General features: G+C 44.3%; 1 protein-coding gene across 1 annotated transcript; it reads right to left on the bottom strand.

Annotated features, from left to right (window-relative positions):
- Window positions 1–712: 712 nt before the first annotated feature.
- On the bottom strand, window positions 713–23932 carry LOC306981064 (E3 ubiquitin-protein ligase TRIM21-like; the record flags this gene model as incomplete). The annotated part of the gene is made up of 3 exons (XM_079580612.1): window positions 713–886; window positions 22298–23185; window positions 23288–23932. The coding sequence occupies 3 exons, from the start codon at window positions 23930–23932 to the stop codon at window positions 713–715; spliced, it is 1707 nt and encodes a 568-aa protein (XP_079436738.1).
- Between the last annotated feature and the right edge of the window lie 1184 nt (window positions 23933–25116).

The raw sequence follows: 25116 nt of genomic DNA, 5'->3' as shown, positions 1-25116 counted from the left end.
TCAAGTCGTTTAAGCCAATGCTTGATATTTACTTTTTGCAGTGCAACACCAACAGAGGAATGAGGGTCAGTTTACAAAAGCAAAAAGGACAAAAAGGGAAACTTTCGAGCAGAGAAATGTGCAGAATTTCATCCTAAAGTGAAGCTAAAAGTGATTAAACCCTGAGAGTCTGCAGGAAAACAGTGTCATTCTTCTCTGTCACTTCCAAACATCCAAATGTAAACACTTTTCTTCTCTTTAGTCTCTTTAGTTTTCCTGAGCGTCTGCAGTAAAACTGGATAAATGTCCTTATTCTCTGTCACTGAGTCTGAATCCAAATATAAACACTTTTCTTCACTTTAGTCTTTTAGTCTTCAGTCTTTAGTCTTTAGTCTTTAGTCTCTTTAGTTTTTAGTCTTTAGTCTTTAGTCTTTAGTCTCTTTAGTCTTTAGTCTTTAGTCTCTTTAGTTTTTAGTCTTTAGTCTTTAGTCTTTAGTCTCTTTAGTCTTTAGTCTTTAGTCTCTTTAGTCTCTTTAGTCTCTTTGGTTTTTAGTCTTTAGTCTCTTTAGTCTTTAGTCTTTAGTCTTTAGTCTTTAGTCTCTTTAGTTTTTAGTCTTTAGTCTTTAGTCTTTAGTCTCTTTAGTCTTTAGTCTTTAGTCTCTTTAGTCTTTAGTCTTTAGTCTTTAGTCTTTAGTCTCTTTAGTCTTTAGTCTCTTTAGTCTCTTTAGTCTCTTTAGTCTTTAGTCTCTTTAGTCTCTTGAGTCTCTTTAGTCTTTAGTTTTACCTGAGCTGTGTCTGTGAGCTGCTCCCCGGGGTCCGCTCCTCGTTTAGTCCTCTCTCCGGGCTCAGTCTGGGACCCGGGCTGGACTCGGACCAGGCCCCGCCCCTCCGTGGCCCCGCCCTCCTCCTGCAGAGACATGGAAAAGGGCCTTGAAAAGGGCCTCGACCTCGGCCTTTGGAAAGGTTCCCACGCTTTTATGGCTTTATGAGTTTATGGAGCGTCAGGGCGAGGAGTGAGCGAGGTCAGGGTGAACTGACCGGAGGCTCGGGGCACTCTGGTCACTGCGGGCACTCTGGTCACTCCGGGCACTCCGGTCACTCCGGTCACTCCGGGCACTGTGGTCACTCCGGTCACCCTCGTCCACATAAAACAAGACGCCACTGAAGTCAACGCTTCCCCTTTTTTTTCAGTCTTTGCAAACCTTTTCCAGCGACGCCTGAATCACATGGTCGCCGCAGCAACAGGAATAAACCAAACCGTCCCTCAGAACAGGCTGAGCTCGTGACTCACGTCTCTGTCAGGGCTGGATCTGTCCACGGGAAACAAAAACTGCCCTAAAGTCCAGAGTCTTCTCTCTCAGAGCAGACATTTTTTCAGCACTTTTCCCCAAACTTTTATACAACTTTTTACTGTGTTTGTTGTGCTTTTCTCCACCCAGTTTAATCAACATTTTTCCTCTCTTTTTTTGTCATTTTTTGTCAATTTTTTTGTCATTTTTTTGTCAAATTTTTATCATATTTTTGTATTTTTTTGTAACATTTTATCACATTTTTGTCATTTTTTTGTCATTTTTTTATCATATTTTTTGTAACAGTTTTATCACATTTTTGTCATTTTTTAATGTCTTTTTTTGTCATTTTTTGTCAATTTTTTGTAATTTTTTAGTCAAATGTTTATCATATTTTTGTCATTTATTTGTCATTTTTTAATCACATTTTTGTCATTTTTTGGTCAAATTTGTGTAATTTTTTTGTAAATTTTTTATCAATTTTAAGTAATTTTTTCGTCATTTTTCATCCATTTTTCGTCACTTTTTTGTCACATTTCCATCATTGTTTTTGTCTCAGTTCTGTCTCTATTTTCACAGCTTTTTTCCAGAAGCTTTTGGACTGGGGTAAAGCCAAACTGGAGAAAATGTGCTCGGTTCAGGTGGGAGTTAAGGGGTTAATCAACATTTTTCTCCACATATATTTTTAAATTTTTCCTAAAATATTTCCGCATTGTGTTTTATTTGTATAATATATATAACAACTTTTACTGCATTCAAAAAATATTTTCCTATTTTTGTGCATTTTCCCCACGTTTATCCCTAATTTTTCATATTTTTTTTTCAGATTTTTTTCTACTTTTTCAGCTCAGGTCAGAGTGATCCGTCTCAGTCCTGGTTCCTCTTTGTGGAGATGTTTGCAGAGCCCAGGCCTCGTCCACTCCTCGTCCACTCGTCTCTGAACCAGTTAATGATTCAACTTTAGACCCTCGGACTCGGAGGAACCGCACGGAAAAACACAAACTCGCTCCTTTTCTGGATGTTACAGATGTTTGGAGGCCTGTGCACAGCAAACAGAAACTGACACAGAGTTCAGCGTCTTCCCTGTGGCACAAATCAACTCAAAACAACGACTTTAACCCCTTAACTCCCACCTGAACCGAGCACGTTTTCTCCAGTTTGGCTTTACCCCAAAAAAGCAACAAAACGGAGACGAAAACAATGATGGAAATGTGACAAAAAAGTGACGAAATATTGATGAAAAAGTGGCAAAAATGTCACAAAAATGTCACAAAAATGTCACAAGAAATTGACAAAAAATTGACAAACAAATTACACAAATGTGACAAAAATGTAACAAAAATGTGATAAAAATTTGACAAAAAAATTGACTAAAAAATAGAAAAAAAAATTTACAAAAAAATGACAAAAAATTTCATAAAAAATGTATGAAAAAATTACAAAAACATTGACAAAAAAGTGACGAAAAATTGATGAAAAAGTGGCAAAAATGTCACAAAAATGTCACAGGAAATTGACAAAAAATTGATGAACAAATGTGACAAAAATGTGATAAAAATTTTACCAAAAAAATTTAAAAAAATTGGACAAAAAATTTACAAAAATTTACAAAAATGTGACAAAAAAGTGACGAAAAATTGATGAAAAGTGACAAAAATGTCACAAGAAATTGACAAAAAATTGACAAACAAACTACAAAAATGTGACAAAAATGTGATAAAGATGTGACAAAAAAGTTACAAAAATGAGTTGAATGCCCAAAAATAAAATGATGGAAAAAAATCTGATGACGTGAGGAAAAAGATCCTCTCGGTTCAGGCGGGAGTTCAGAGGTTAATCCTTCTCAATGACATTTTAAAGACCAAATACTCAATTCTTAAAGGGACTCAACACAGTTTTAAAAAGTTAAAATGATGTATTTTCCTCCCCACATGTTCCTCCATGTCCTCACGTGTAGAATGAGCTCAGACCTGCCTCTAAAATCCTGCCCTGTCACTCAGAAAGTGTGTTCGGGTCTGAAGTGCCGTCATGCACGAGCTTAATACAGAAGCTGCAGTTACACGTATGGCCTGAGGTGGCAGCAGTGAGTATAAATGGTAAACTTGCATCCAGCCCCTTTAAAGCCACAAATGCAACAAACTTTTCTGAGTTGAGAGAACTGCAGCTGTTCCTTTAACCCTCTGACCCGCCTGAACCGGCACGTTTTCTCCAGGTCGGCTTTACCCAAATCAGCAAAACAGCAACAAGAATAAGCCGTAAATGAGGATGAAAAGGCAACAAAAATATGACCAAAAAAACAAAATAAAAAAGTGGAAAAACTGTGATAAAAGCGACAAAAACGCACAAAAAAATGTAAAAAAGAAAAACGTCAGACAAGCATAAAAAAACGCGACAAAAGAGTGACGACAACGCGAGGAAAAAAGTCTTAGCTTTCAAATGAGGCTTACACTGGCCTATAGGCTGCAACCTTTTGGATTTGGGTAAAGCGCACAGTTAAGGTGGGGGGTAAGAGGCTAAAGTTTTTTTTCCCTTTTTCACCCTACCTTTTTTCTATTTTTTTTGGCCATTTTCTGGTCATTTTTTGGTAAATTTTTTGTCATTTTCTTGTCATTTTTTTCTTCCTTTTTTCATCAAATTTTTGTAATTTTCTCGTCAAATTTGTATCACATTTTTATCACATTTTTGTAATTTTTTTGTCACATTTTGTCACATTTTTGTCATTTTTTGTCACATTTTTATCACATTTTTGTCAAATTTTTGTCATTTTTTTTGGTCACATTTTGTTCCATTTCCATCATTGTTTTCGTCTCAGTTTTGTTGCTATTTTCACACCTTTTTTCCAGAAGCTTTTGGATTGGGGTAAAGCTGGAGAAAATGTGCTTGGTTCAGGTGGGAGTTAAGGGGTTAAAAGCGTTGTGGTCTTTTCTGTGGTGTGTCTGCGCTGTGGTCGGCTGTGGTCGGCTGTGGTCGGCGGTCCCTCAGCGGTCGCCTCTCGCCTGATTAGCCGTTGTCGTGATTTGAAGCTGGATTTTCCCGGCCTGGTTACAGGAAACTCCCTTCACAAAGGCATTATTACAAAGGCATCATTAAGCTTCGCTCCAGGAAGCTCTAACTGGTGTTTTTCTCACTTTCCCCCAAAATTACAACGTTTGAGCTCAGAGCGTTCGGGCGGAAGAACTCAGGTGTAAACAAAACCGCAGAGGCGGAGCTTAGTCCCACAGGGGAGTGTCCCGTCAGGTCAGAGTCTAGTCCAGGTCACAGAGTCCGGTCCAGATGTCCAAATGGGATGGATTTGAAAGTCTAATCAATATTATCTAGTTTGAAGGATCCACTCTGTACCAAAGTTATTAAAATACTTGGACAGTAGTCTTTAAAACCCTGTAAAGCCCCGGCCCCCGTCTGCTCGGATTCGCCCCTGCTCAGGAGATTCACATAGTCTTTAGTCCTGCTTTAAACGGCCTCTGCTGTAGGACAGAGCTAACAGAGCTAACAGCGCTAACAGCGCTAACAGAACTAACAGAGCTAACAGAGCTAACAGCGCTATCAGAGCTGACAGAGCTAACAGAGCTAACAGAGCTAACAGCGCTAACAGAGCTAACAGAGCTGACAGAGCTAACAGAGCTAACAGAGCTGACAGAGCTAACAGAGCTAACAGAGCTAACAGAGCTAACAGAGCTAACAGAGCTAACAGAGCTGACAGAGCTAACAGAGCTGTCAGAGCTAACAGAGCTAACAGAGCTAACAGAGCTAACAGCGCTAACAGAGCTGACAGAGCTGACAGAGCTAACAGAGCTAACAGAGCTGACAGAGCTAACAGAGCTAACAGAGCTGACAGAGCTGACAGAGCTAACAGAGCTGACAGAGCTGACAGAGCTAACAGAGCTGACAGAGCTAACAGAGCTAACAAAGCTAACAGAGCTGACAGAGCTGACAAAGCTGACAGAGCTGACAGAGCTAACAGCGCTAACAGAGCTAACAAAGCTAACAGAGCTAACAGAGCTGACAGAGCTGACAGAGCTGACAGAGCTAACAGAGCTAACAGAGCTAACAGAGCTAACAGAACTAACAGAACTATCAGAGCTGACAGAGCTGACAGAGCTGACAGTGCTGACAGAGCTGACAGAGCTGACAGAGCTAACAGAGCTGACAGAACTAACAGAGCTAACAGAGCTAACAGAGCTAACAGAGCTAACAGAGCTAACAGAGCTGACAGAGCTAACAGAGCTAACAGAACTAACAGAGCTAACAGAGCTAACAGAGCTAACAGAGCTAACAGAGCTAACAGAGCTGACAGAGCTGACAGAGCTAACAGAGCTAACAGAGCTAACAGAGCTAATAGAGCTAACAGAGCTAACAGAACTATCAGAGCTAACAGAGCTAACAGAGCTGACAGAGCTAACAGAGCTAACAGAGCTAACAGAGCTGACAGAGCTAACAGAGCTAACAGAGCTAACAGAGCTAACAGAGCTAACAGAGCTGACAGAGCTAACAGAGCTGTCAGAGCTAACAGAGCTAACAGAGCTAACAGAGCTAACAGCGCTAACAGAGCTGACAGAGCTGACAGAGCTAACAGAGCTAACAGAGCTGACAGAGCTAACAGAGCTGACAGAGCTGACAGAGCTGACAGAGCTAACAGAGCTGACAGAACTAACAGAGCTAACAGAGCTAACAGAGCTAACAGAGCTAACAGAGCTGACAGAGCTAACAGAGCTAACAGAGCTAACAGAGCTGACAAAGCTAACAGAGCTGACAGAGCTGACAGAGCTGACAGAGCTGACAGAGCTGACAGAGCTAACAGAGCTGACAGAGCTGACAGAGCTAACAGAGCTGACAGAGCTAACAGAGCTAACAAAGCTGACAGAGCTGACAGAGCTGACAAAGCTGACAGAGCTGACAGAGCTAACAGCGCTAACAGAGCTAACAAAGCTAACAGAGCTAACAGAGCTGACAGAGCTGACAGAGCTGACAGAGCTAACAGAGCTAACAGAGCTGACAGAGCTGACAGAGCTAACAGCGCTAACAGAGCTAACAAAGCTAACAGAGCTAACAGAGCTGACAGAGCTGACAGAGCTGACAGAGCTAACAGAGCTAACAGAGCTGACAGAGCTAACAGAGCTGACAGAGCTAACAGAGCTGACAGAACTAACAGAGCTAACAGAGCTAACAGAGCTAACAGAGCTAACAGAGCTAACAGAGCTGACAGAGCTGACAGAGCTAACAGAGCTGACAGAGCTAACAGAGCTAACAAAGCTAACAGAGCTGACAGAGCTGACAAAGCTGACAGAGCTGACAGAGCTAACAGCGCTAACAGAGCTAACAAAGCTAACAGAGCTAACAGAGCTGACAGAGCTGACAGAGCTGACAGAGCTAACAGAGCTAACAGAGCTGACAGAGCTGACAGAGCTAACAGAGCTAACAAAGCTAACAGAGCTAACAGAGCTGACAGAGCTGACAGAGCTGACAGAGCTAACAGAGCTAACAGAGCTGACAGAGCTAACAGAGCTGACAGAGCTAACAGAGCTGACAGAACTAACAGAGCTAACAGAGCTAACAGAGCTAACAGAGCTAACAGAGCTAACAGAGCTGACAGAGCTAACAGAGCTAACAGAATTAAGAGCTAACAGAGCTAACAGAGCTAACAGAGCTAACAGAGCTAACAGAGCTAACAGAGCTAACAGAGCTGACAGAGCTGACAGAGCTAACAGAGTTAACAGAGCTAACAGAGCTAATAGAGCTAACAGAGCTAACAGAACTATCAGAGCTAACAGAGCTAACAGAGCTAACAGAACTATCAGAGCTAACAGAGCTAACAGAGCTGACAGAACTAACAGAGCTAACAGAGCTAACAGAGCTAACAGAGCTAACAGAACTATCAGAGCTAACAGAGCTAACAGAACTATCAGAACTAACAGAGCTAACAGCGCTAACAGAGCTAACAGAGCTAACAGAGCTAACAGAACTAACAGAGCTGACAGAGCTAACAGAGCTAACAGAGCTGACAGAGCTGACAGAGCTAACAGAGCTAACAGAGCTGACAGAGCTGACAGAGCTAACAGAGCTAACAGAGCTGACAGAGCTAACAGAGCTAACAGAGCTAACAGAGCTGACAGAGCTAACAGAGCTGACAGAGCTGACAGAGCTGACAGAGCTAACAGAGCTGACAGAACTAACAGAGCTAACAGAGCTAACAGAGCTAACAGAGCTAACAGAGCTAACAGAGCTGACAGAGCTAACAGAGCTAACAGAGCTAACAGAGCTAACAGAGCTGACAGAGCTAACAGAGCTAACAGAGCTAACAGAGCTAACAGAGCTGACAGAGCTGACAGAGCTAACAGAGCTAATAGAGCTAACAGAGCTAACAGAACTATCAGAGCTAACAGAGCTAACAGAGCTAACAGAACTATCAGAGCTAACAGAGCTAACAGAGCTGACAGAACTAACAGAGCTAACAGAGCTAACAGAGCTAACAGAACTATCAGAGCTAACAGAGCTAACAGAACTATCAGAACTAACAGAGCTAACAGCGCTAACAGAGCTAACAGAGCTAACAGAGCTAACAGAGCTAACAGAGCTAACAGAGCTATCAGAACTAACAGAACTATCAGAGCTAACAGAGCTAACAGAGCTAACAGAGCTAACAGAACTATCAGAGCTAACAGAGCTAACAGAACTATCAGAGCTAACAGCGCTAACAGAACTATCAGAGCTAACAGAGCTAACAGAGCTAACAGAGCTAACAGAGCTAACAGAACTATCAGAACTAACAGAGCTAACAGAGCTAACAGAGCTAACAGAGCTAACAGAGCTAACAGAACTATCAGAGCTAACAGAGCTAACAGAGCTAACAGAGCTAACAGAGCTAACAGAACTATCAGAGCTGACAGAGCTAACAGAGCTGACAGAGCTGACAGAGCTGACAGAGCTAACAGAGCTAACAGTGCTAACAGAGCTAACAGAGCTAACAGAGCTAACAGAGCTGACAGAGCTAACAGAGCTGACAGAGCTGACAGAGCTGACAGAGCTGACAGAGCTAACAGAGCTAACAGAGCTGACAGAGCTGACAGAGCTGACAGAGCTAACAGAGCTGACAGAGCTGACAGAGCTAACAGAGCTAACAGAGCTGACAGAGCTGACAGAGCTGACAGAGCTGACAGAGCTGACAGAGCTGACAGAGCTGACAGAGCTGACAGAGCTAACAGAGCTGACAGAGCTGACAGAGCTGACAGAGCTGACAGAGCTGACAGAGCTAACAGAGCTGTCAGAGCTAACAGAGCTAACAGAGCTAACAGAGCTAACAGAACTATCAGAGCTGACAGAGCTAACAGAGCTAACAGAGCTAACAGAGCTGACAGAGCTGACAGAGCTAACAGAGCTGACAGAGCTAACAGAGCTAACAGAGCTGACAGAGCTAACAGAGCTGACAGAGCTAACAGAGCTAACAGAACTATCAGAGCTGACAGAGCTAACAGAGCTAACAGAGCTAACAGAGCTAACAGAGCTGACAGAGCTAACAGAGCTGACAGAGCTGACAGAGCTGACAGAGCTGACAGAGCTAACAGAGCTAACAGAGCTAACAGAGCTAACAGAGCTAACAGAACTATCAGAGCTGACAGAGCTAACAGAGCTAACAGAGCTAACAGAGCTGACAGAGCTGACAGAGCTGACAGAGCTGACAGAGCTGACAGAGCTAACAGAGCTAACAGAGCTAACAGTGCTAACAGAGCTAACAGAGCTAACAGAGCTGACAGAGCTAACAGAGCTAACAGTGCTAACAGAGCTAACAGAGCTAACAGAGCTAACAGAGCTAACAGCGCTATCAGAGCTGACAGAGCTAACAGAGCTAACAGAGCTAACAGCGCTAACAGAGCTGACAGAGCTGACAGAGCTAACAGAGCTAACAGAGCTGACAGAGCTAACAGAGCTAACAGAGCTAACAGAGCTAACAGAGCTAACAGAGCTAACAGAGCTGACAGAGCTAACAGAGCTGTCAGAGCTAACAGAGCTAACAGAGCTAACAGAGCTAACAGCGCTAACAGAGCTGACAGAGCTGACAGAGCTAACAGAGCTAACAGAGCTGACAGAGCTAACAGAGCTAACAGAGCTGACAGAGCTGACAGAGCTAACAGAGCTGACAGAGCTGACAGAGCTAACAGAGCTGACAGAGCTAACAGAGCTAACAAAGCTAACAGAGCTGACAGAGCTGACAAAGCTGACAGAGCTGACAGAGCTAACAGCGCTAACAGAGCTAACAAAGCTAACAGAGCTAACAGAGCTGACAGAGCTGACAGAGCTGACAGAGCTAACAGAGCTAACAGAGCTAACAGAGCTAACAGAACTAACAGAACTATCAGAGCTGACAGAGCTGACAGAGCTGACAGTGCTGACAGAGCTGACAGAGCTGACAGAGCTAACAGAGCTGACAGAACTAACAGAGCTAACAGAGCTAACAGAGCTAACAGAGCTAACAGAGCTAACAGAGCTGACAGAGCTAACAGAGCTAACAGAACTAACAGAGCTAACAGAGCTAACAGAGCTAACAGAGCTAACAGAGCTAACAGAGCTGACAGAGCTGACAGAGCTAACAGAGCTAACAGAGCTAACAGAGCTAATAGAGCTAACAGAGCTAACAGAACTATCAGAGCTAACAGAGCTAACAGAGCTGACAGAGCTAACAGAGCTAACAGAGCTAACAGAGCTGACAGAGCTAACAGAGCTAACAGAGCTAACAGAGCTAACAGAGCTAACAGAGCTGACAGAGCTAACAGAGCTGTCAGAGCTAACAGAGCTAACAGAGCTAACAGAGCTAACAGCGCTAACAGAGCTGACAGAGCTGACAGAGCTAACAGAGCTAACAGAGCTGACAGAGCTAACAGAGCTGACAGAGCTGACAGAGCTGACAGAGCTAACAGAGCTGACAGAACTAACAGAGCTAACAGAGCTAACAGAGCTAACAGAGCTAACAGAGCTAACAGAGCTGACAGAGCTAACAGAGCTAACAGAGCTAACAGAGCTGACAAAGCTAACAGAGCTGACAGAGCTGACAGAGCTGACAGAGCTGACAGAGCTGACAGAGCTAACAGAGCTGACAGAGCTGACAGAGCTAACAGAGCTGACAGAGCTAACAGAGCTAACAAAGCTGACAGAGCTGACAGAGCTGACAAAGCTGACAGAGCTGACAGAGCTAACAGCGCTAACAGAGCTAACAAAGCTAACAGAGCTAACAGAGCTGACAGAGCTGACAGAGCTGACAGAGCTAACAGAGCTAACAGAGCTGACAGAGCTGACAGAGCTAACAGCGCTAACAGAGCTAACAAAGCTAACAGAGCTAACAGAGCTGACAGAGCTGACAGAGCTGACAGAGCTAACAGAGCTAACAGAGCTGACAGAGCTAACAGAGCTGACAGAGCTAACAGAGCTGACAGAACTAACAGAGCTAACAGAGCTAACAGAGCTAACAGAGCTAACAGAGCTAACAGAGCTGACAGAGCTGACAGAGCTAACAGAGCTGACAGAGCTAACAGAGCTAACAAAGCTAACAGAGCTGACAGAGCTGACAAAGCTGACAGAGCTGACAGAGCTAACAGCGCTAACAGAGCTAACAAAGCTAACAGAGCTAACAGAGCTGACAGAGCTGACAGAGCTGACAGAGCTAACAGAGCTAACAGAGCTGACAGAGCTGACAGAGCTAACAGAGCTAACAAAGCTAACAGAGCTAACAGAGCTGACAGAGCTGACAGAGCTGACAGAGCTAACAGAGCTAACAGAGCTGACAGAGCTAACAGAGCTGACAGAGCTAACAGAGCTGACAGAACTAACAGAGCTAACAGAGCTAACAGAGCTAACAGAGCTAACAGAGCTAACAGAGCTGACAGAGCTAACAGAGCTAACAGAATTAAGAGCTAACAGAGCTAACAGAGCTAACAGAGCTAACAGAGCTAACAGAGCTAACAGAGCTGACAGAGCTGACAGAGCTAACAGAGCTAACAGAGCTAACAGAGCTAATAGAGCTAACAGAGCTAACAGAACTATCAGAGCTAACAGAGCTAACAGAGCTAACAGAACTATCAGAGCTAACAGAGCTAACAGAGCTGACAGAACTAACAGAGCTAACAGAGCTAACAGAGCTAACAGAGCTAACAGAACTATCAGAGCTAACAGAGCTAACAGAACTATCAGAACTAACAGAGCTAACAGCGCTAACAGAGCTAACAGAGCTAACAGAGCTAACAGAACTAACAGAGCTGACAGAGCTAACAGAGCTAACAGAGCTGACAGAGCTGACAGAGCTAACAGAGCTAACAGAGCTGACAGAGCTGACAGAGCTAACAGAGCTAACAGAGCTGACAGAGCTAACAGAGCTAACAGAGCTAACAGAGCTGACAGAGCTAACAGAGCTGACAGAGCTGACAGAGCTGACAGAGCTAACAGAGCTGACAGAACTAACAGAGCTAACAGAGCTAACAGAGCTAACAGAGCTAACAGAGCTAACAGAGCTGACAGAGCTAACAGAGCTAACAGAGCTAACAGAGCTAACAGAGCTGACAGAGCTAACAGAGCTAACAGAGCTAACAGAGCTAACAGAGCTGACAGAGCTGACAGAGCTAACAGAGCTAATAGAGCTAACAGAGCTAACAGAACTATCAGAGCTAACAGAGCTAACAGAGCTAACAGAACTATCAGAGCTAACAGAGCTAACAGAGCTGACAGAACTAACAGAGCTAACAGAGCTAACAGAGCTAACAGAACTATCAGAGCTAACAGAGCTAACAGAACTATCAGAACTAACAGAGCTAACAGCGCTAACAGAGCTAACAGAGCTAACAGAGCTAACAGAGCTAACAGAGCTAACAGAGCTATCAGAACTAACAGAACTATCAGAGCTAACAGAGCTAACAGAGCTAACAGAGCTAACAGAACTATCAGAGCTAACAGAGCTAACAGAACTATCAGAGCTAACAGCGCTAACAGAACTATCAGAGCTAACAGAGCTAACAGAGCTAACAGAGCTAACAGAGCTAACAGAACTATCAGAACTAACAGAGCTAACAGAGCTAACAGAGCTAACAGAGCTAACAGAGCTAACAGAACTATCAGAGCTAACAGAGCTAACAGAGCTAACAGAGCTAACAGAGCTAACAGAACTATCAGAGCTGACAGAGCTAACAGAGCTGACAGAGCTGACAGAGCTGACAGAGCTAACAGAGCTAACAGTGCTAACAGAGCTAACAGAGCTAACAGAGCTAACAGAGCTGACAGAGCTAACAGAGCTGACAGAGCTGACAGAGCTGACAGAGCTGACAGAGCTAACAGAGCTAACAGAGCTGACAGAGCTGACAGAGCTGACAGAGCTAACAGAGCTAACAGAGCTGACAGAGCTGACAGAGCTAACAGCGCTAACAGAGCTAACAAAGCTAACAGAGCTAACAGAGCTGACAGAGCTGACAGAGCTGACAGAGCTAACAGAGCTAACAGAGCTGACAGAGCTAACAGAGCTGACAGAGCTAACAGAGCTGACAGAACTAACAGAGCTAACAGAGCTAACAGAGCTAACAGAGCTAACAGAGCTGACAGAGCTGACAGAGCTGACAGAGCTAACAGAGCTGACAGAGCTAACAGAGCTAACAAAGCTAACAGAGCTGACAGAGCTGACAAAGCTGACAGAGCTGACAGAGCTAACAGCGCTAACAGAGCTAACAAAGCTAACAGAGCTAACAGAGCTGACAGAGCTGACAGAGCTGACAGAGCTAACAGAGCTAACAGAGCTGACAGAGCTGACAGAGCTAACAGAGCTAACAAAGCTAACAGAGCTAACAGAGCTGACAGAGCTGACAGAGCTGACAGAGCTAACAGAGCTAACAGAGCTGACAGAGCTAACAGAGCTGACAGAGCTAACAGAGCTGACAGAACTAACAGAGCTAACAGAGCTAACAGAGCTAACAGAGCTAACAGAGCTAACAGAGCTGACAGAGCTAACAGAGCTAACAGAATTAAGAGCTAACAGAGCTAACAGAGCTAACAGAGCTAACAGAGCTAACAGAGCTAACAGAGCTAACAGAGCTGACAGAGCTGACAGAGCTAACAGAGCTAACAGAGCTAACAGAGCTAATAGAGCTAACAGAGCTAACAGAACTATCAGAGCTAACAGAGCTAACAGAGCTAACAGAACTATCAGAGCTAACAGAGCTAACAGAGCTGACAGAACTAACAGAGCTAACAGAGCTAACAGAGCTAACAGAGCTAACAGAACTATCAGAGCTAACAGAGCTAACAGAACTATCAGAACTAACAGAGCTAACAGCGCTAACAGAGCTAACAGAGCTAACAGAGCTAACAGAACTAACAGAGCTGACAGAGCTAACAGAGCTAACAGAGCTGACAGAGCTGACAGAGCTAACAGAGCTAACAGAGCTGACAGAGCTGACAGAGCTAACAGAGCTAACAGAGCTGACAGAGCTAACAGAGCTAACAGAGCTAACAGAGCTGACAGAGCTAACAGAGCTGACAGAGCTGACAGAGCTGACAGAGCTAACAGAGCTGACAGAACTAACAGAGCTAACAGAGCTAACAGAGCTAACAGAGCTAACAGAGCTAACAGAGCTGACAGAGCTAACAGAGCTAACAGAGCTAACAGAGCTAACAGAGCTGACAGAGCTAACAGAGCTAACAGAGCTAACAGAGCTAACAGAGCTGACAGAGCTGACAGAGCTAACAGAGCTAATAGAGCTAACAGAGCTAACAGAACTATCAGAGCTAACAGAGCTAACAGAGCTAACAGAACTATCAGAGCTAACAGAGCTAACAGAGCTGACAGAACTAACAGAGCTAACAGAGCTAACAGAGCTAACAGAACTATCAGAGCTAACAGAGCTAACAGAACTATCAGAACTAACAGAGCTAACAGCGCTAACAGAGCTAACAGAGCTAACAGAGCTAACAGAGCTAACAGAGCTAACAGAGCTATCAGAACTAACAGAACTATCAGAGCTAACAGAGCTAACAGAGCTAACAGAGCTAACAGAACTATCAGAGCTAACAGAGCTAACAGAACTATCAGAGCTAACAGCGCTAACAGAACTATCAGAGCTAACAGAGCTAACAGAGCTAACAGAGCTAACAGAGCTAACAGAACTATCAGAACTAACAGAGCTAACAGAGCTAACAGAGCTAACAGAGCTAACAGAGCTAACAGAACTATCAGAGCTAACAGAGCTAACAGAGCTAACAGAGCTAACAGAGCTAACAGAACTATCAGAGCTGACAGAGCTAACAGAGCTGACAGAGCTGACAGAGCTGACAGAGCTAACAGAGCTAACAGTGCTAACAGAGCTAACAGAGCTAACAGAGCTAACAGAGCTGACAGAGCTAACAGAGCTGACAGAGCTGACAGAGCTGACAGAGCTGACAGAGCTAACAGAGCTAACAGAGCTGACAGAGCTGACAGAGCTGACAGAGCTAACAGAGCTGACAGAGCTGACAGAGCTAACAGAGCTAACAGAGCTGACAGAGCTGACAGAGCTGACAGAGCTGACAGAGCTGACAGAGCTGACAGAGCTGACAGAGCTGACAGAGCTGACAGAGCTGACAGAGCTAACAGAGCTGTCAGAGCTAACAGAGCTAACAGAGCTAACAGAGCTAACAGAACTATCAGAGCTGACAGAGCTAACAGAGCTAACAGAGCTAACAGAGCTGACAGAGCTGACAGAGCTGACAGAGCTGACAGAGCTAACAGAGCTAACAGAGCTGACAGAGCTAACAGAGCTGACAGAGCTAACAGAGCTAACAGAACTATCAGAGCTGACAGAGCTAACAGAGCTAACAGAGCTAACAGAGCTAACAGAGCTGACAGAGCTAACAGAGCTGACAGAGCTGACAGAGCTGACAGAGCTGACAGAGCTAACAGAGCTAACAGAGCTAACAGAGCTAACAGAGCTAACAGAACTATCAGAGCTGACAGAGCTAACAGAGCTAACAGAGCTAACAGAGCTGACAGAGCTGACAGAGCTGACAGAGCTGACAGAGCTGACAGAGCTAACAGAGCTAACAGAGCTAACAGTGCTAACAGAGCTAACAGAGCTAACAGAGCTGACAGAGCTAACAGAGCTAACAGTGCTAACAGAGCTAACAGAGCTAACAGAGCTGACAGAGCTGACAGAGCTAACAGAGCTAACAGTGCTAACAGAGCTAACAGAGCTGACAGAGCTGACAGAGCTAACAGAGCTAACAGAGCTAACAGAGCTAACAGAGCTGACAGAGCTGACAGAGCTAACAGAGCTAACAGAGCTGACAGAGCTAACAGATCTAACAGAGCTAACAGTGCTAACAGAGCTAACAGAGCTGACAGAGCTGACAGAGCTGACAGAGCTGACAGAGCTGACAGAGCTGACAGAGCTAACAGAGCTGACAGATCTAACAGAGCTAACAGAGCTGACAGAGCTGACAGAGCTGACAGAGCTAACAGAGCTAACAGAGCTAACAGAGCTGACAGAGCTGACAGAGCTAACAGAGCTAACAGAGCTGACAGAGCTAACAGAGCTAACAGTGCTAACAGAGCTAACAGAGCTGACAGAGCTGACAGAGCTAACAGAGCTAACAGAGCTAACAGAGCTGACAGAGCTAACAGAGCTAACAGAGCTAACAGAGCTAACAGAGCTGACAGGGCTAACAGAGCTAACAGAGCTGACAGAGCTAACAGAGCTAACAGAGCTAACAGTGCTAACAGAGCTAACAGAGCTAACAGAGCTGACAGAGCTAACAGAGCTAAAAGAGCTAACAGAGCTGTCAGAGCTAACAGAGCTAACAGTGCTAACAGAGCTAACAGAGCTAACAGTGCTAACAGAGCTAACAGAGCTAACAGAGCTGACAGAGCTAACAGAGCTAACAGAGCTGACAGAACTAACAAAGCTAACAGAGCTAACAGAGCTAACAAAGCTAACAGAGCTAACAGAGCTAACAGAGCTAATAGAGCTAACAGCGCTAACAGGGCTAAAGCTGTACAAACGTTTGCTCGTGTGTTTATGTTTATTGTCCAACAGAAAACGGCTACAAAAGGAAAAGCTGAGCTTTGTGTTGAATTTTGTAGCTTTCCTGGGACCACATGGTTGTTGTGGATTTGGACAATTAATAATACTGTGGGAAACGTCCATAAAACAATAATAAAGTGCGTTACCTGTGGGAGTTTGTTTGGCCCGAGTCCGATCTGAGCGTATCGTCTGGTCCAATCTTCGTCCAGTTTGTCAAACATCTCTGAAACCCGAGAAAACAAACATTTATTTGAGGGGTTTCCACAAATAAATCAGCTTCACATGAATAGGTGAATTCATTTCAGTGGAAGTTTCAGGAAACATCCCCCCCCGACCCCCCCTCAGGGCTTTTTCACTTAGACATTTCACTTTGACCCAAGAGGCTGAACAAACTCTTACGATTAGAGACAGTTTTCTAAACCCTTAATCGTCCCACTTTCCCTGAATCACTCTGGTATTTGCTTCCTTCCCTTTACTCCACCACATACTATAAAGTAAAAAGTAAAAAGCCTCATAAAGCAGGCTCTGTGAGCAGCAGGTGGCGCTGTGCAGGTGCACCATCACTGCCGCAGACTCACCACAAGGACGAGGGTTTGTCCCCCTGGTGTTTCTGCACAAAGGGGAACTCGGGCCACGTTTATCACGGAAACAGGAAGAACAGACTCACCGAGACGAGCTCCTGATCCACAAAAACCAGACGAGTTCAGACCAGAGCCAGACCTTTCCATGGACGGCGTTCAGTCCCACAGACGAGTCCAGACCTTTCCACGGACGAGGTTCAGTCCCACAGACCGAGTCCAGACCTTTCCACGGACGAGGTTCAGTCCCACAGACGAGTCCAGACCTTTCCACGGACGAGGTTCAGTCCCACAGACGAGTCCAGACCTTTCCACGGACGAGGTTCAGTCCCACAGACCGAGTCCAGACCTTTCCACGGACGAGGTTCAGTCCCACAGACCGAGTCCAGACCTTTCCACGGACGAGGTTCAGTCCCACAGACCGAGTCCAGACCTTTCCACGGACGAGGTTCAGTCCCACAGACCGAGTCCAGACCTTTCCACGGACGGCGTTCAGTCCCACAGACGAGTCCAGACCTTTCCACGGACGAGGTTCAGTCCCACAGACCGAGTCCAGACCTTTCCACGGACGAGGTTCAGTCCCACAGACCGAGTCCAGACCTTTCCACGGACGAGGTTCAGTCCCACAGACGAGTCCAGACCTTTCCACGGACGAGGTTCAGTCCCACAGACCGAGTCCAGACCGGGGCCGCTTTTATGAGCGCAGTGACACACGAGTCTAATGACGGGTTTAGTCCAGGTCTTTGTCACGGACTTAACCCTGACATTATGCGGATTAGGGCTCACACTGGGAGGATCCAGACTCTCCCTCCGACACTGGCATCAAAGTGACGGCGCGTCCTTCACTCAGCTTTACCCAAATCTAAAGACTTTATATCTATATAAGGACGGAGCCTGGAGGGACGTGAGGAAGTCAGTATTAAAGTGTTTCCTTTACGAGTTCACACACGGATGGAAACAGGTCACTAAACGTTCATACATACAAAACTAAAAACATGTACAATAGGCCAGATAGTGTGAGTGAGTGGTGGTGCAGAGTGGCAGCCTCACATCTGCCAGTCTGCCCCAGGGCTATCATAGCTTGCATGGCGTGAGTGAATAATGGTAAAAGCGCTTCACAGTAAGTCTCATCCATTCAACATTACATTTTTGTCACATTTTTTTTAATTTTTTCGTCAATTTTTCGTCAATTTTGAAACAATTTTTTGTCACATTTTTGACATTTTTTTAATCAATTTTTTGTTATTTTTTTGTCACATTTTCTCACATTTTTGTCATTTTTTTGTCACATTTTTGTCACATTTTTGTCACTTTGTCACATTTTTGTCACATTTTTGTCACATTTTTGTCACATTTTTGTCATTTTTTCGTCAATTTTTTGTCACTTTTTTGTCACTTTTTTGTCACATTTTCGTAATTTTTTCGTCAATTTTTCGTCAATTTTTAAACAATTTTTTGTCACATTTTTGACATTTTTTTAATAATTTTTTTGTTATTTTTTTGTCACATTTTCTCACATTTTTGTCATTTTTTTGTCACATTTTTGTCACATTTTTGTCACATTTTTGTCACATTTTTGTCACATTTTTGTCACATTTTTGTAATTTTTTCGTAAATTTTTCGTCAATTTGTAATCAATTTTTTGTCACATTATCTCACATTTTTGTCAATTTTTTGTCACATTTTGTCACATTTTTGTCACATTTTTGTCACATTTTTGTCACATTTTTTCGTCAATTTTTCATCAATTTTTTGGTCACATTTTTGACATTTTTTAAATCATTTTTTTGTAATTTTTTTGTCACATTTTTGTCATTTTTTTGTCAATTTCTGGTGACATTTTTGTGACATTTTTGCCACTTTTTCATAAATTTTTCCTCACTTTTTTGTCAATGTTTTCTCACTTTTTTGTCACATTTCCATCATTGTTTTATTGCTATTTTCACACCTTTTTTCCAGAAGCTTTTGGATTGGGGTAAAGCCAAACTGGAGAAAATGTGCTCGGTTCAGGTGGGAGTTAAGGGGTTAACCTTAAGGATTAGGATTATTTGTATTTTTAGACAAACCAACTCATAGATCTATACAAACTCACAGCAGACCGTCCCTCCGGAGCAGACGATCTAGCACTAACCCTTTCCTCCTGGACCCCCCACCTCCTGGACCCCTGACCTCCTGACCCCTGACCTCCGGTTAGTGCTAGATCGTGTGCTCCGGAGGGACAGTCTGCTGTGAAAACGTGAGATATCATGACACAAATTAAGGTTAGGGCCAGGGAAATGGTTAACCTCTTAACTCCCGACTGAACCGAGAGGATCTTTTTCCTCACGTCATCAGATTTTTTTGTTGGGTGTTCAACTAATTTTTGTAACATTTTTGTATTTTTTTATCACATTTTTGTATTTTTTTTCGTCAATTTTTAATCATTTTATTGTCACATTATTGTCACATTATTGTCACATTTTTGTAATTTTTTCGTCAATTTTTAATCCATTTTTTGTCACATTTTTGTCACTTTTTTGTAATTTTTTCGTCAATTTTTAATCATTTTTTTGTCACTTTTTTGTCACATTTTTGTCACATTTTTGTCACTTTTTCGTCAATTTTTCGTCAATTTTTAATAATTTTTTCGTCAATTTTTCGTCAACTTTTTGTAATTTTTTTGTCACATTTTCTCACATTTTTGTCAATTTTTGTGACATTTTTGCCACTTTTTCATAAATTCCTCCTCCTGACCCCTGACCTCCTGACCCCTGACCTCCTTGACCCCTGACCTCCTGACCCCTGACCTCCTGGACCCCTCACCTCCTGGACCCCTGACCTCCTCCTTCCTCTTCCTCCTTCATCCGTTTCATTCTCCAGTGAACGTCCATCAGCCAGAACAACAAAGGCACGTGTGGCTTAGCGGTGAGTCTCGCCCGGATACCTCCTCGTGTGTCCCTTCCTCGTTTCCTGCAGCTCCTCTTGCAGCGCCTCCTCTGGGCTGCAGGGGGAGCTCTCGGCGCCTCTTCAGCGTCTCAGAAGAAGAAATCTGCAGATGACGTCCCAGGCTGTCACTCCTGATGAAAGTTCCTCACAAAGGACAGTGAAGCCCAAAGTACTGCAGTTGTGTGTAGTACTACAGGGGGATTACTGCGATGATGGTGATTACTGCAGTCGCGCAGTAATAACACGGTCATTTATCCCAGTGACACTGAACACACCGCGCTCAGACCTGCCATTACACGCGGCCCGTGACATCAGCAGACACTTCACCTCACGGGGTCACGGGGTCACGGGGTCACGGGGTCACGGGTTCGAGTCCCGGGTTCGAGTCCCGGGTCTGCACAGGCGTCTGCCACATGTGGATCATGTTTTATATATTAGCATTAAAACTGTTCTTTCCCAGTTTGAGCGACAGACGTGAGGATTGTTATTTTGTTTTTTTGTTGGGTATTATATATATGTATGTGTATATGTATAACTCATTTTTGTAACTTTTTTGTCATTTTTTTGTTATTTTTTCATCAAATTTTTATCCCTTTTTTGTCACATTTCCATCATTGTTTTCGTCTCAGTTTTGCTGCTAATTTTTATCACATTTTTGTCATTTTTTCATCAATTTTTTAAATCAAATTTTTGTCATCTGTGAACGCTCTCACGCTCCTGCTGTTGGTCCTGATGCCCTTCCTCGTCTGGATGTCCTCGTGAGCGCCGCCTCCTGGGAATAAAGTTCACGTCTGAAGTTTGTGACTTTAATTGTGGGTGTTTTCAAATCTGTATATTTTCATCTGAACTTTTCTCCAGAGTGAATCATGATAAATATAATGTGGTGGAGCCATGAGTCAAAAGTCTGTGCTCAGTATAAGTTATAAACATATAAACATGGGGGAACATGAGTCACTAAAGCAGCAGGAGGGGGATCAACAGCGCCACAGGGGGTTAGTGGAGAGACGGTGTAACTGCAGCAACAAAGTCATGAGGAAAACCGTGGATATCGAGCGTTTCACCTCTTAACTCCCACCTCAACATGTTTTCTCCCAATTCTCCAAATCTAAAAGCTTCAAAACAGAGGCAAGAAACGAGAAGAAAATGAGGAAGTAAACGCAACAAAAACAGATAAAAAGTGACAAAAAATGACAAAAATCCAACAAAAAAAATGACAAAAATCCAACAAAAAAAAGACAAAAATCCAACAAAAAAAAGACAAAAATCCAACAAAAAAATGACTAAAATCAAACAAAAAAAAGACAAAAATCCAGCAAAAAAATGACAAAAATCCAGCAAAAAAATGACAAAAATCCAGCAAAAAAACGACAAAAATCCAACAAAAAAAATGACAAAAATCCAGCAAAAAAATGACAAAAATCCAGCAAAAAAACGACAAAAATCCAGCAAAAAAACGACAAAAATCCAGCAAAAAAAAAATCCAACAAAAAAACGACAAAAATCCAACAAAAAAACGACAAAAATCCAACAAAAAAACGACAAAAATCCAGCAAAAAAACGACAAAAATCCAGCAAAAAAAGACAAAAATCCAACAAAAAAAAGACAAAAATCCAACAAAAAAAAAGACAAAAATCCAGCAAAAAAATGACAAAAATCCAGCAAAAAAACAACAAAAATCCAGCAAAAAAAAGACAAAAATCCAGAAAAAAAAGACAAAAATCCAGAAAAAAAAAAGACAAAAATCCAACAAAAAAGTGCCAAAAACACATGAGGGAAATAAAAAGTGTCGACAGAGGCAAAGAGGAGAGAATGGATCTGGTTTTGGCGGGTGGTAAGAGGTTAATGCAGGTTTATAAATGAAAGGTCAGTCCATGGGGGCCCTTGACTGTTGGGGGGGCACAAGCAGCTGCCTGCCCTGCCTGATGGTGAAGCTCCGCCTCTGCTCGACCAGACTCCTCCATCAGGAGCTTTTAAAGACTCAGACCTGATGAACTGTGAGTTTTTATACCACATGGGTGGTTGTAAATAGTGGATAATATTCTCTGTTTGTTTGTTTTTAGATCTTTGATAAATGTGTTGGTTCATGAGCTCTGTCCTCTCCACAAAATCACAACAAATAAAACACATTTTCCAAGAGTTTATTGATCTTTTTTGTCCCAAACACAATCATTGACATTTTGACAGAATATTCCATTAATAAGGAGTTTATTTAAAGAAATCCCAAATGCACTAAAACATGTAGAGTAGGATCTTTAGGGTGAGTTCTGTGACACGTGAAGCAAAAGCAGAGAATGTAAAGTGAAGACTTTGTACAGAGCCCTTTATTCTAACGTCTCATATGAACTCAGGAAACACCGGCTCTTTCCTTATTCACACTTTTTACACACAAGAAGATCCTTATTGTCTGTCCTGCAGCAGAGACACAAACCAACACACAAACAAAGCCTGAGTCACTGTTGGAGCTGCTGTTCAGATACAAGTGTTTCATTTAAGACCTTCACAAACTGGTGACTCTGTGTCCACAGCTGAGATGATCAGAGGAGCAGCGTTTGTTCCTCCAGAATTGGGTTCAGGACTGAAATAAGGAAAGAGTTTCTCCCTGAAGCAGCAGCCAGTGAAGGAGTAGAGGAGATCTGCAGAATCTACGTCATGAAAGGAGACCAGACCTGCTCCATAGTCCACAAACACCCCGACCTTCTGAGGAGGCCTCAGTGGAGACAGGAGGACAGAAGGGCCGGCACAAGCTTTGTACTGATCTTTGTCTCTCAACCGAATGGTCCAGAATCCGTTCTTTGGGCTCAGACTGACCGATCCCTTCCTGTTGACGGACTCTTGGGCGACTCCTAAAGACCACTTAGTTTTCCCTTTGACCTGAACCTCAAAGTAGAACCTGCCTGAAGAGAAACTCTGTTTTCCTAAAACCATAACACATGTATCAAACCTCTGAGGAGAGTCTGGGAGCTTCTTCTTCACATCAGTGTCATGAACCTGTTTGAGATCTTCAGACAGAACCAGATAAGGATGGGCAGAGTCTGGGTCCAGAGTGACGTCCACAGCAAACGTCTGAACTCTCCTCAGCTCTTCTTTAAAGACTTTGTTGATCTTCTGTGAGAGACTTGTCTCCAGCTCAGACAGAGCTCGGGCCGCACTGCCCTCACACGTCTGCGGCTCAAAGCTCACGCTGCTCCAGTCCTTCAGGCCAGCAGGGGGCAGTGCAGGGCAGCGCTGTAGAAAGTGGAGGGGGTCTGTAGAGAGTGAGAGCTGCTGGGCCTCAGTGCTGCTCTTCTCCAGCTCACACATCTCCTGCTGCAGCTGTTGGATCAAGGCCTGAGCGCGCTCCTTATGTTTAGAAAGACTTTGTTCCAGGACTTTGGTGTGATGGTCCAAACATCTCTGCACAGACTCCATGATGTCACTGAAGACCTTCACCATCTGCTGTGTCTCTCTCTGAGCCTCTCTCTCACGGAGCTCCAGGGCAGCTGTGATCTCCTGGACCTTCAGCCTCCTCTGCTCCACCAGACGCTGGTTCTCAGCCACAGTCTGCTGCAGAGAGACCTTCTCCTGCTCAGACGCCTCCTTCAGAGAAACCAGCGTGTGGTTCTTGTGCTCCAGAGCAGAACATACCACACAGATGGCCTTCTGATCAGTGCTGCAGTAGAGCTTCAGCGGCTGGTCGTGTGTGGGACAGATCCTGTCCTCCAGGTCGTCCACAGGCTCCATCAGCTGGTGTCTCTTCAGTCTGGGCGCGCTCAGATGAGGCTGGAGGTGGCTCTCACAGAACGAGGACAGACAGACCAGGCAGGACTTCACTGCCTTCAGTTTGGGCTCAGAGCAGACGTCACACTGGACTTCACTGAACGTGGGCATGTTGCCCATAGAGTTGCTCCTCTTCTCCAGTTTCTCCAGCTTGAGCTCTGAGACCATCTCAGAGAGTAAGGTGTTGACGCAGAGCTCAGGTCTGATGGAGAAGCTCCTGTTACACAGTGGACATTTACAGACGGCTTTAGTGTCCCAGGCCTGAGAGATGCAGGGTTTGCAGAAGTTGTGTCCACATGGAGTGGAGACGGGCTCAGAGAACACCTCCAGACAGATGGAGCACAGGAACTGCTCCTCAGAGCGGCTCGGGCTCCGAGAGGCCATTTCTGAAACACATTTGGGACAAAATATAAAAACGATGTGAATATTGCAATTAGGGATGTCCCGATCACGTGGTTAAAGACTCGATCGGAATCGGACAACACTTCCTGATCAGGACTCGGATATTTATGTGTGTCCATTCTCGTTACTTTTGATCAGATTTCGAGCTACCGCGAACCACTTTCTGTCAGTCACTCCACCTGCTGGGTCAAACCACTCGCACCATCGCTCAGTCCGTGTCCCCCCTTCATCTGAGAAATCCACAAATCCATACAAGTGCCAGCACAGGAGAACAACAACAACATGTCCCATAACCCGTGCAGAGTTTGCTGTAGGCTAAGCGAGGAGAGAGGAGGGAGAACGGACGGGAAGACAGGGCGGGGAGAGAGCGGTAAGAAGTAGCAAACAGCTGTTTTTATCGCTATTACCGCTACATGTGATTAAACCAGGCCTACTCAGACCCAACTGAGCAGCATTCTGCATTTCTGCAGAGATGTTCAAAGGTCCGTGATGGCCCGCTGCGCTCATACGTGCGCAAACGCTGAAAGACGAGGGGAAACTTCATCTCTACAACCTGATAACCACCGCCTCCTCTCTTAACCACTGCCTCCTCTCTTAACCACTGCCTCCTCTCTTAACCACTGCCTCCTCTCTTAACCACTGCCTCCTCTCTTAACCACTGCCTCCTCTCTTAACCACTGCCTCCTCTCTTAACCACTGCCTCCTCTCTTAACCACTGCCTCCTCTCTTAACCACTGCCTCCTCTCTTAACCACTGCCTCCTCTCTTAACCACTGCCTCCTCTCTTAACCACTGCCTCCTCTCATAACCACTGCCTCCTCTCTTAACCACTGCCTCCTCTCATAACCACTGCCTCCTCTCATAACCACTGCCTCCTCTCTTAACCACTGCCTCCTCTCATAACCACTGCCTCCTCTCATAACCACTGCCTCCTCTCTTAACCACTGCCTCCTCTCATAACCACTGCCTCCTCTCTTAACCACTGCCTCCTCTCTTAACCACTGCCTCCTCTCTTAACCACTGCCTCCTCTCTTAACCACTGCCTCCTCTCTTAACCACTGCCTCCTCTCATAACCACTGCCTCCTCTCTTAACCACTGCCTCCTCTCTTAACCACTGCCTCCTCTCTTAACCACTGCCTCCTCTCTTAACCACTGCCTCCTCTCTT

This window comes from Gobius niger (assembly GCF_951799975.1).
Source record: "Gobius niger genome assembly, chromosome: 21".
NCBI lineage: Eukaryota > Metazoa > Chordata > Actinopteri > Gobiiformes > Gobiidae > Gobius > Gobius niger.
This window is presented reverse-complemented; position numbering and strand designations above follow the sequence as displayed.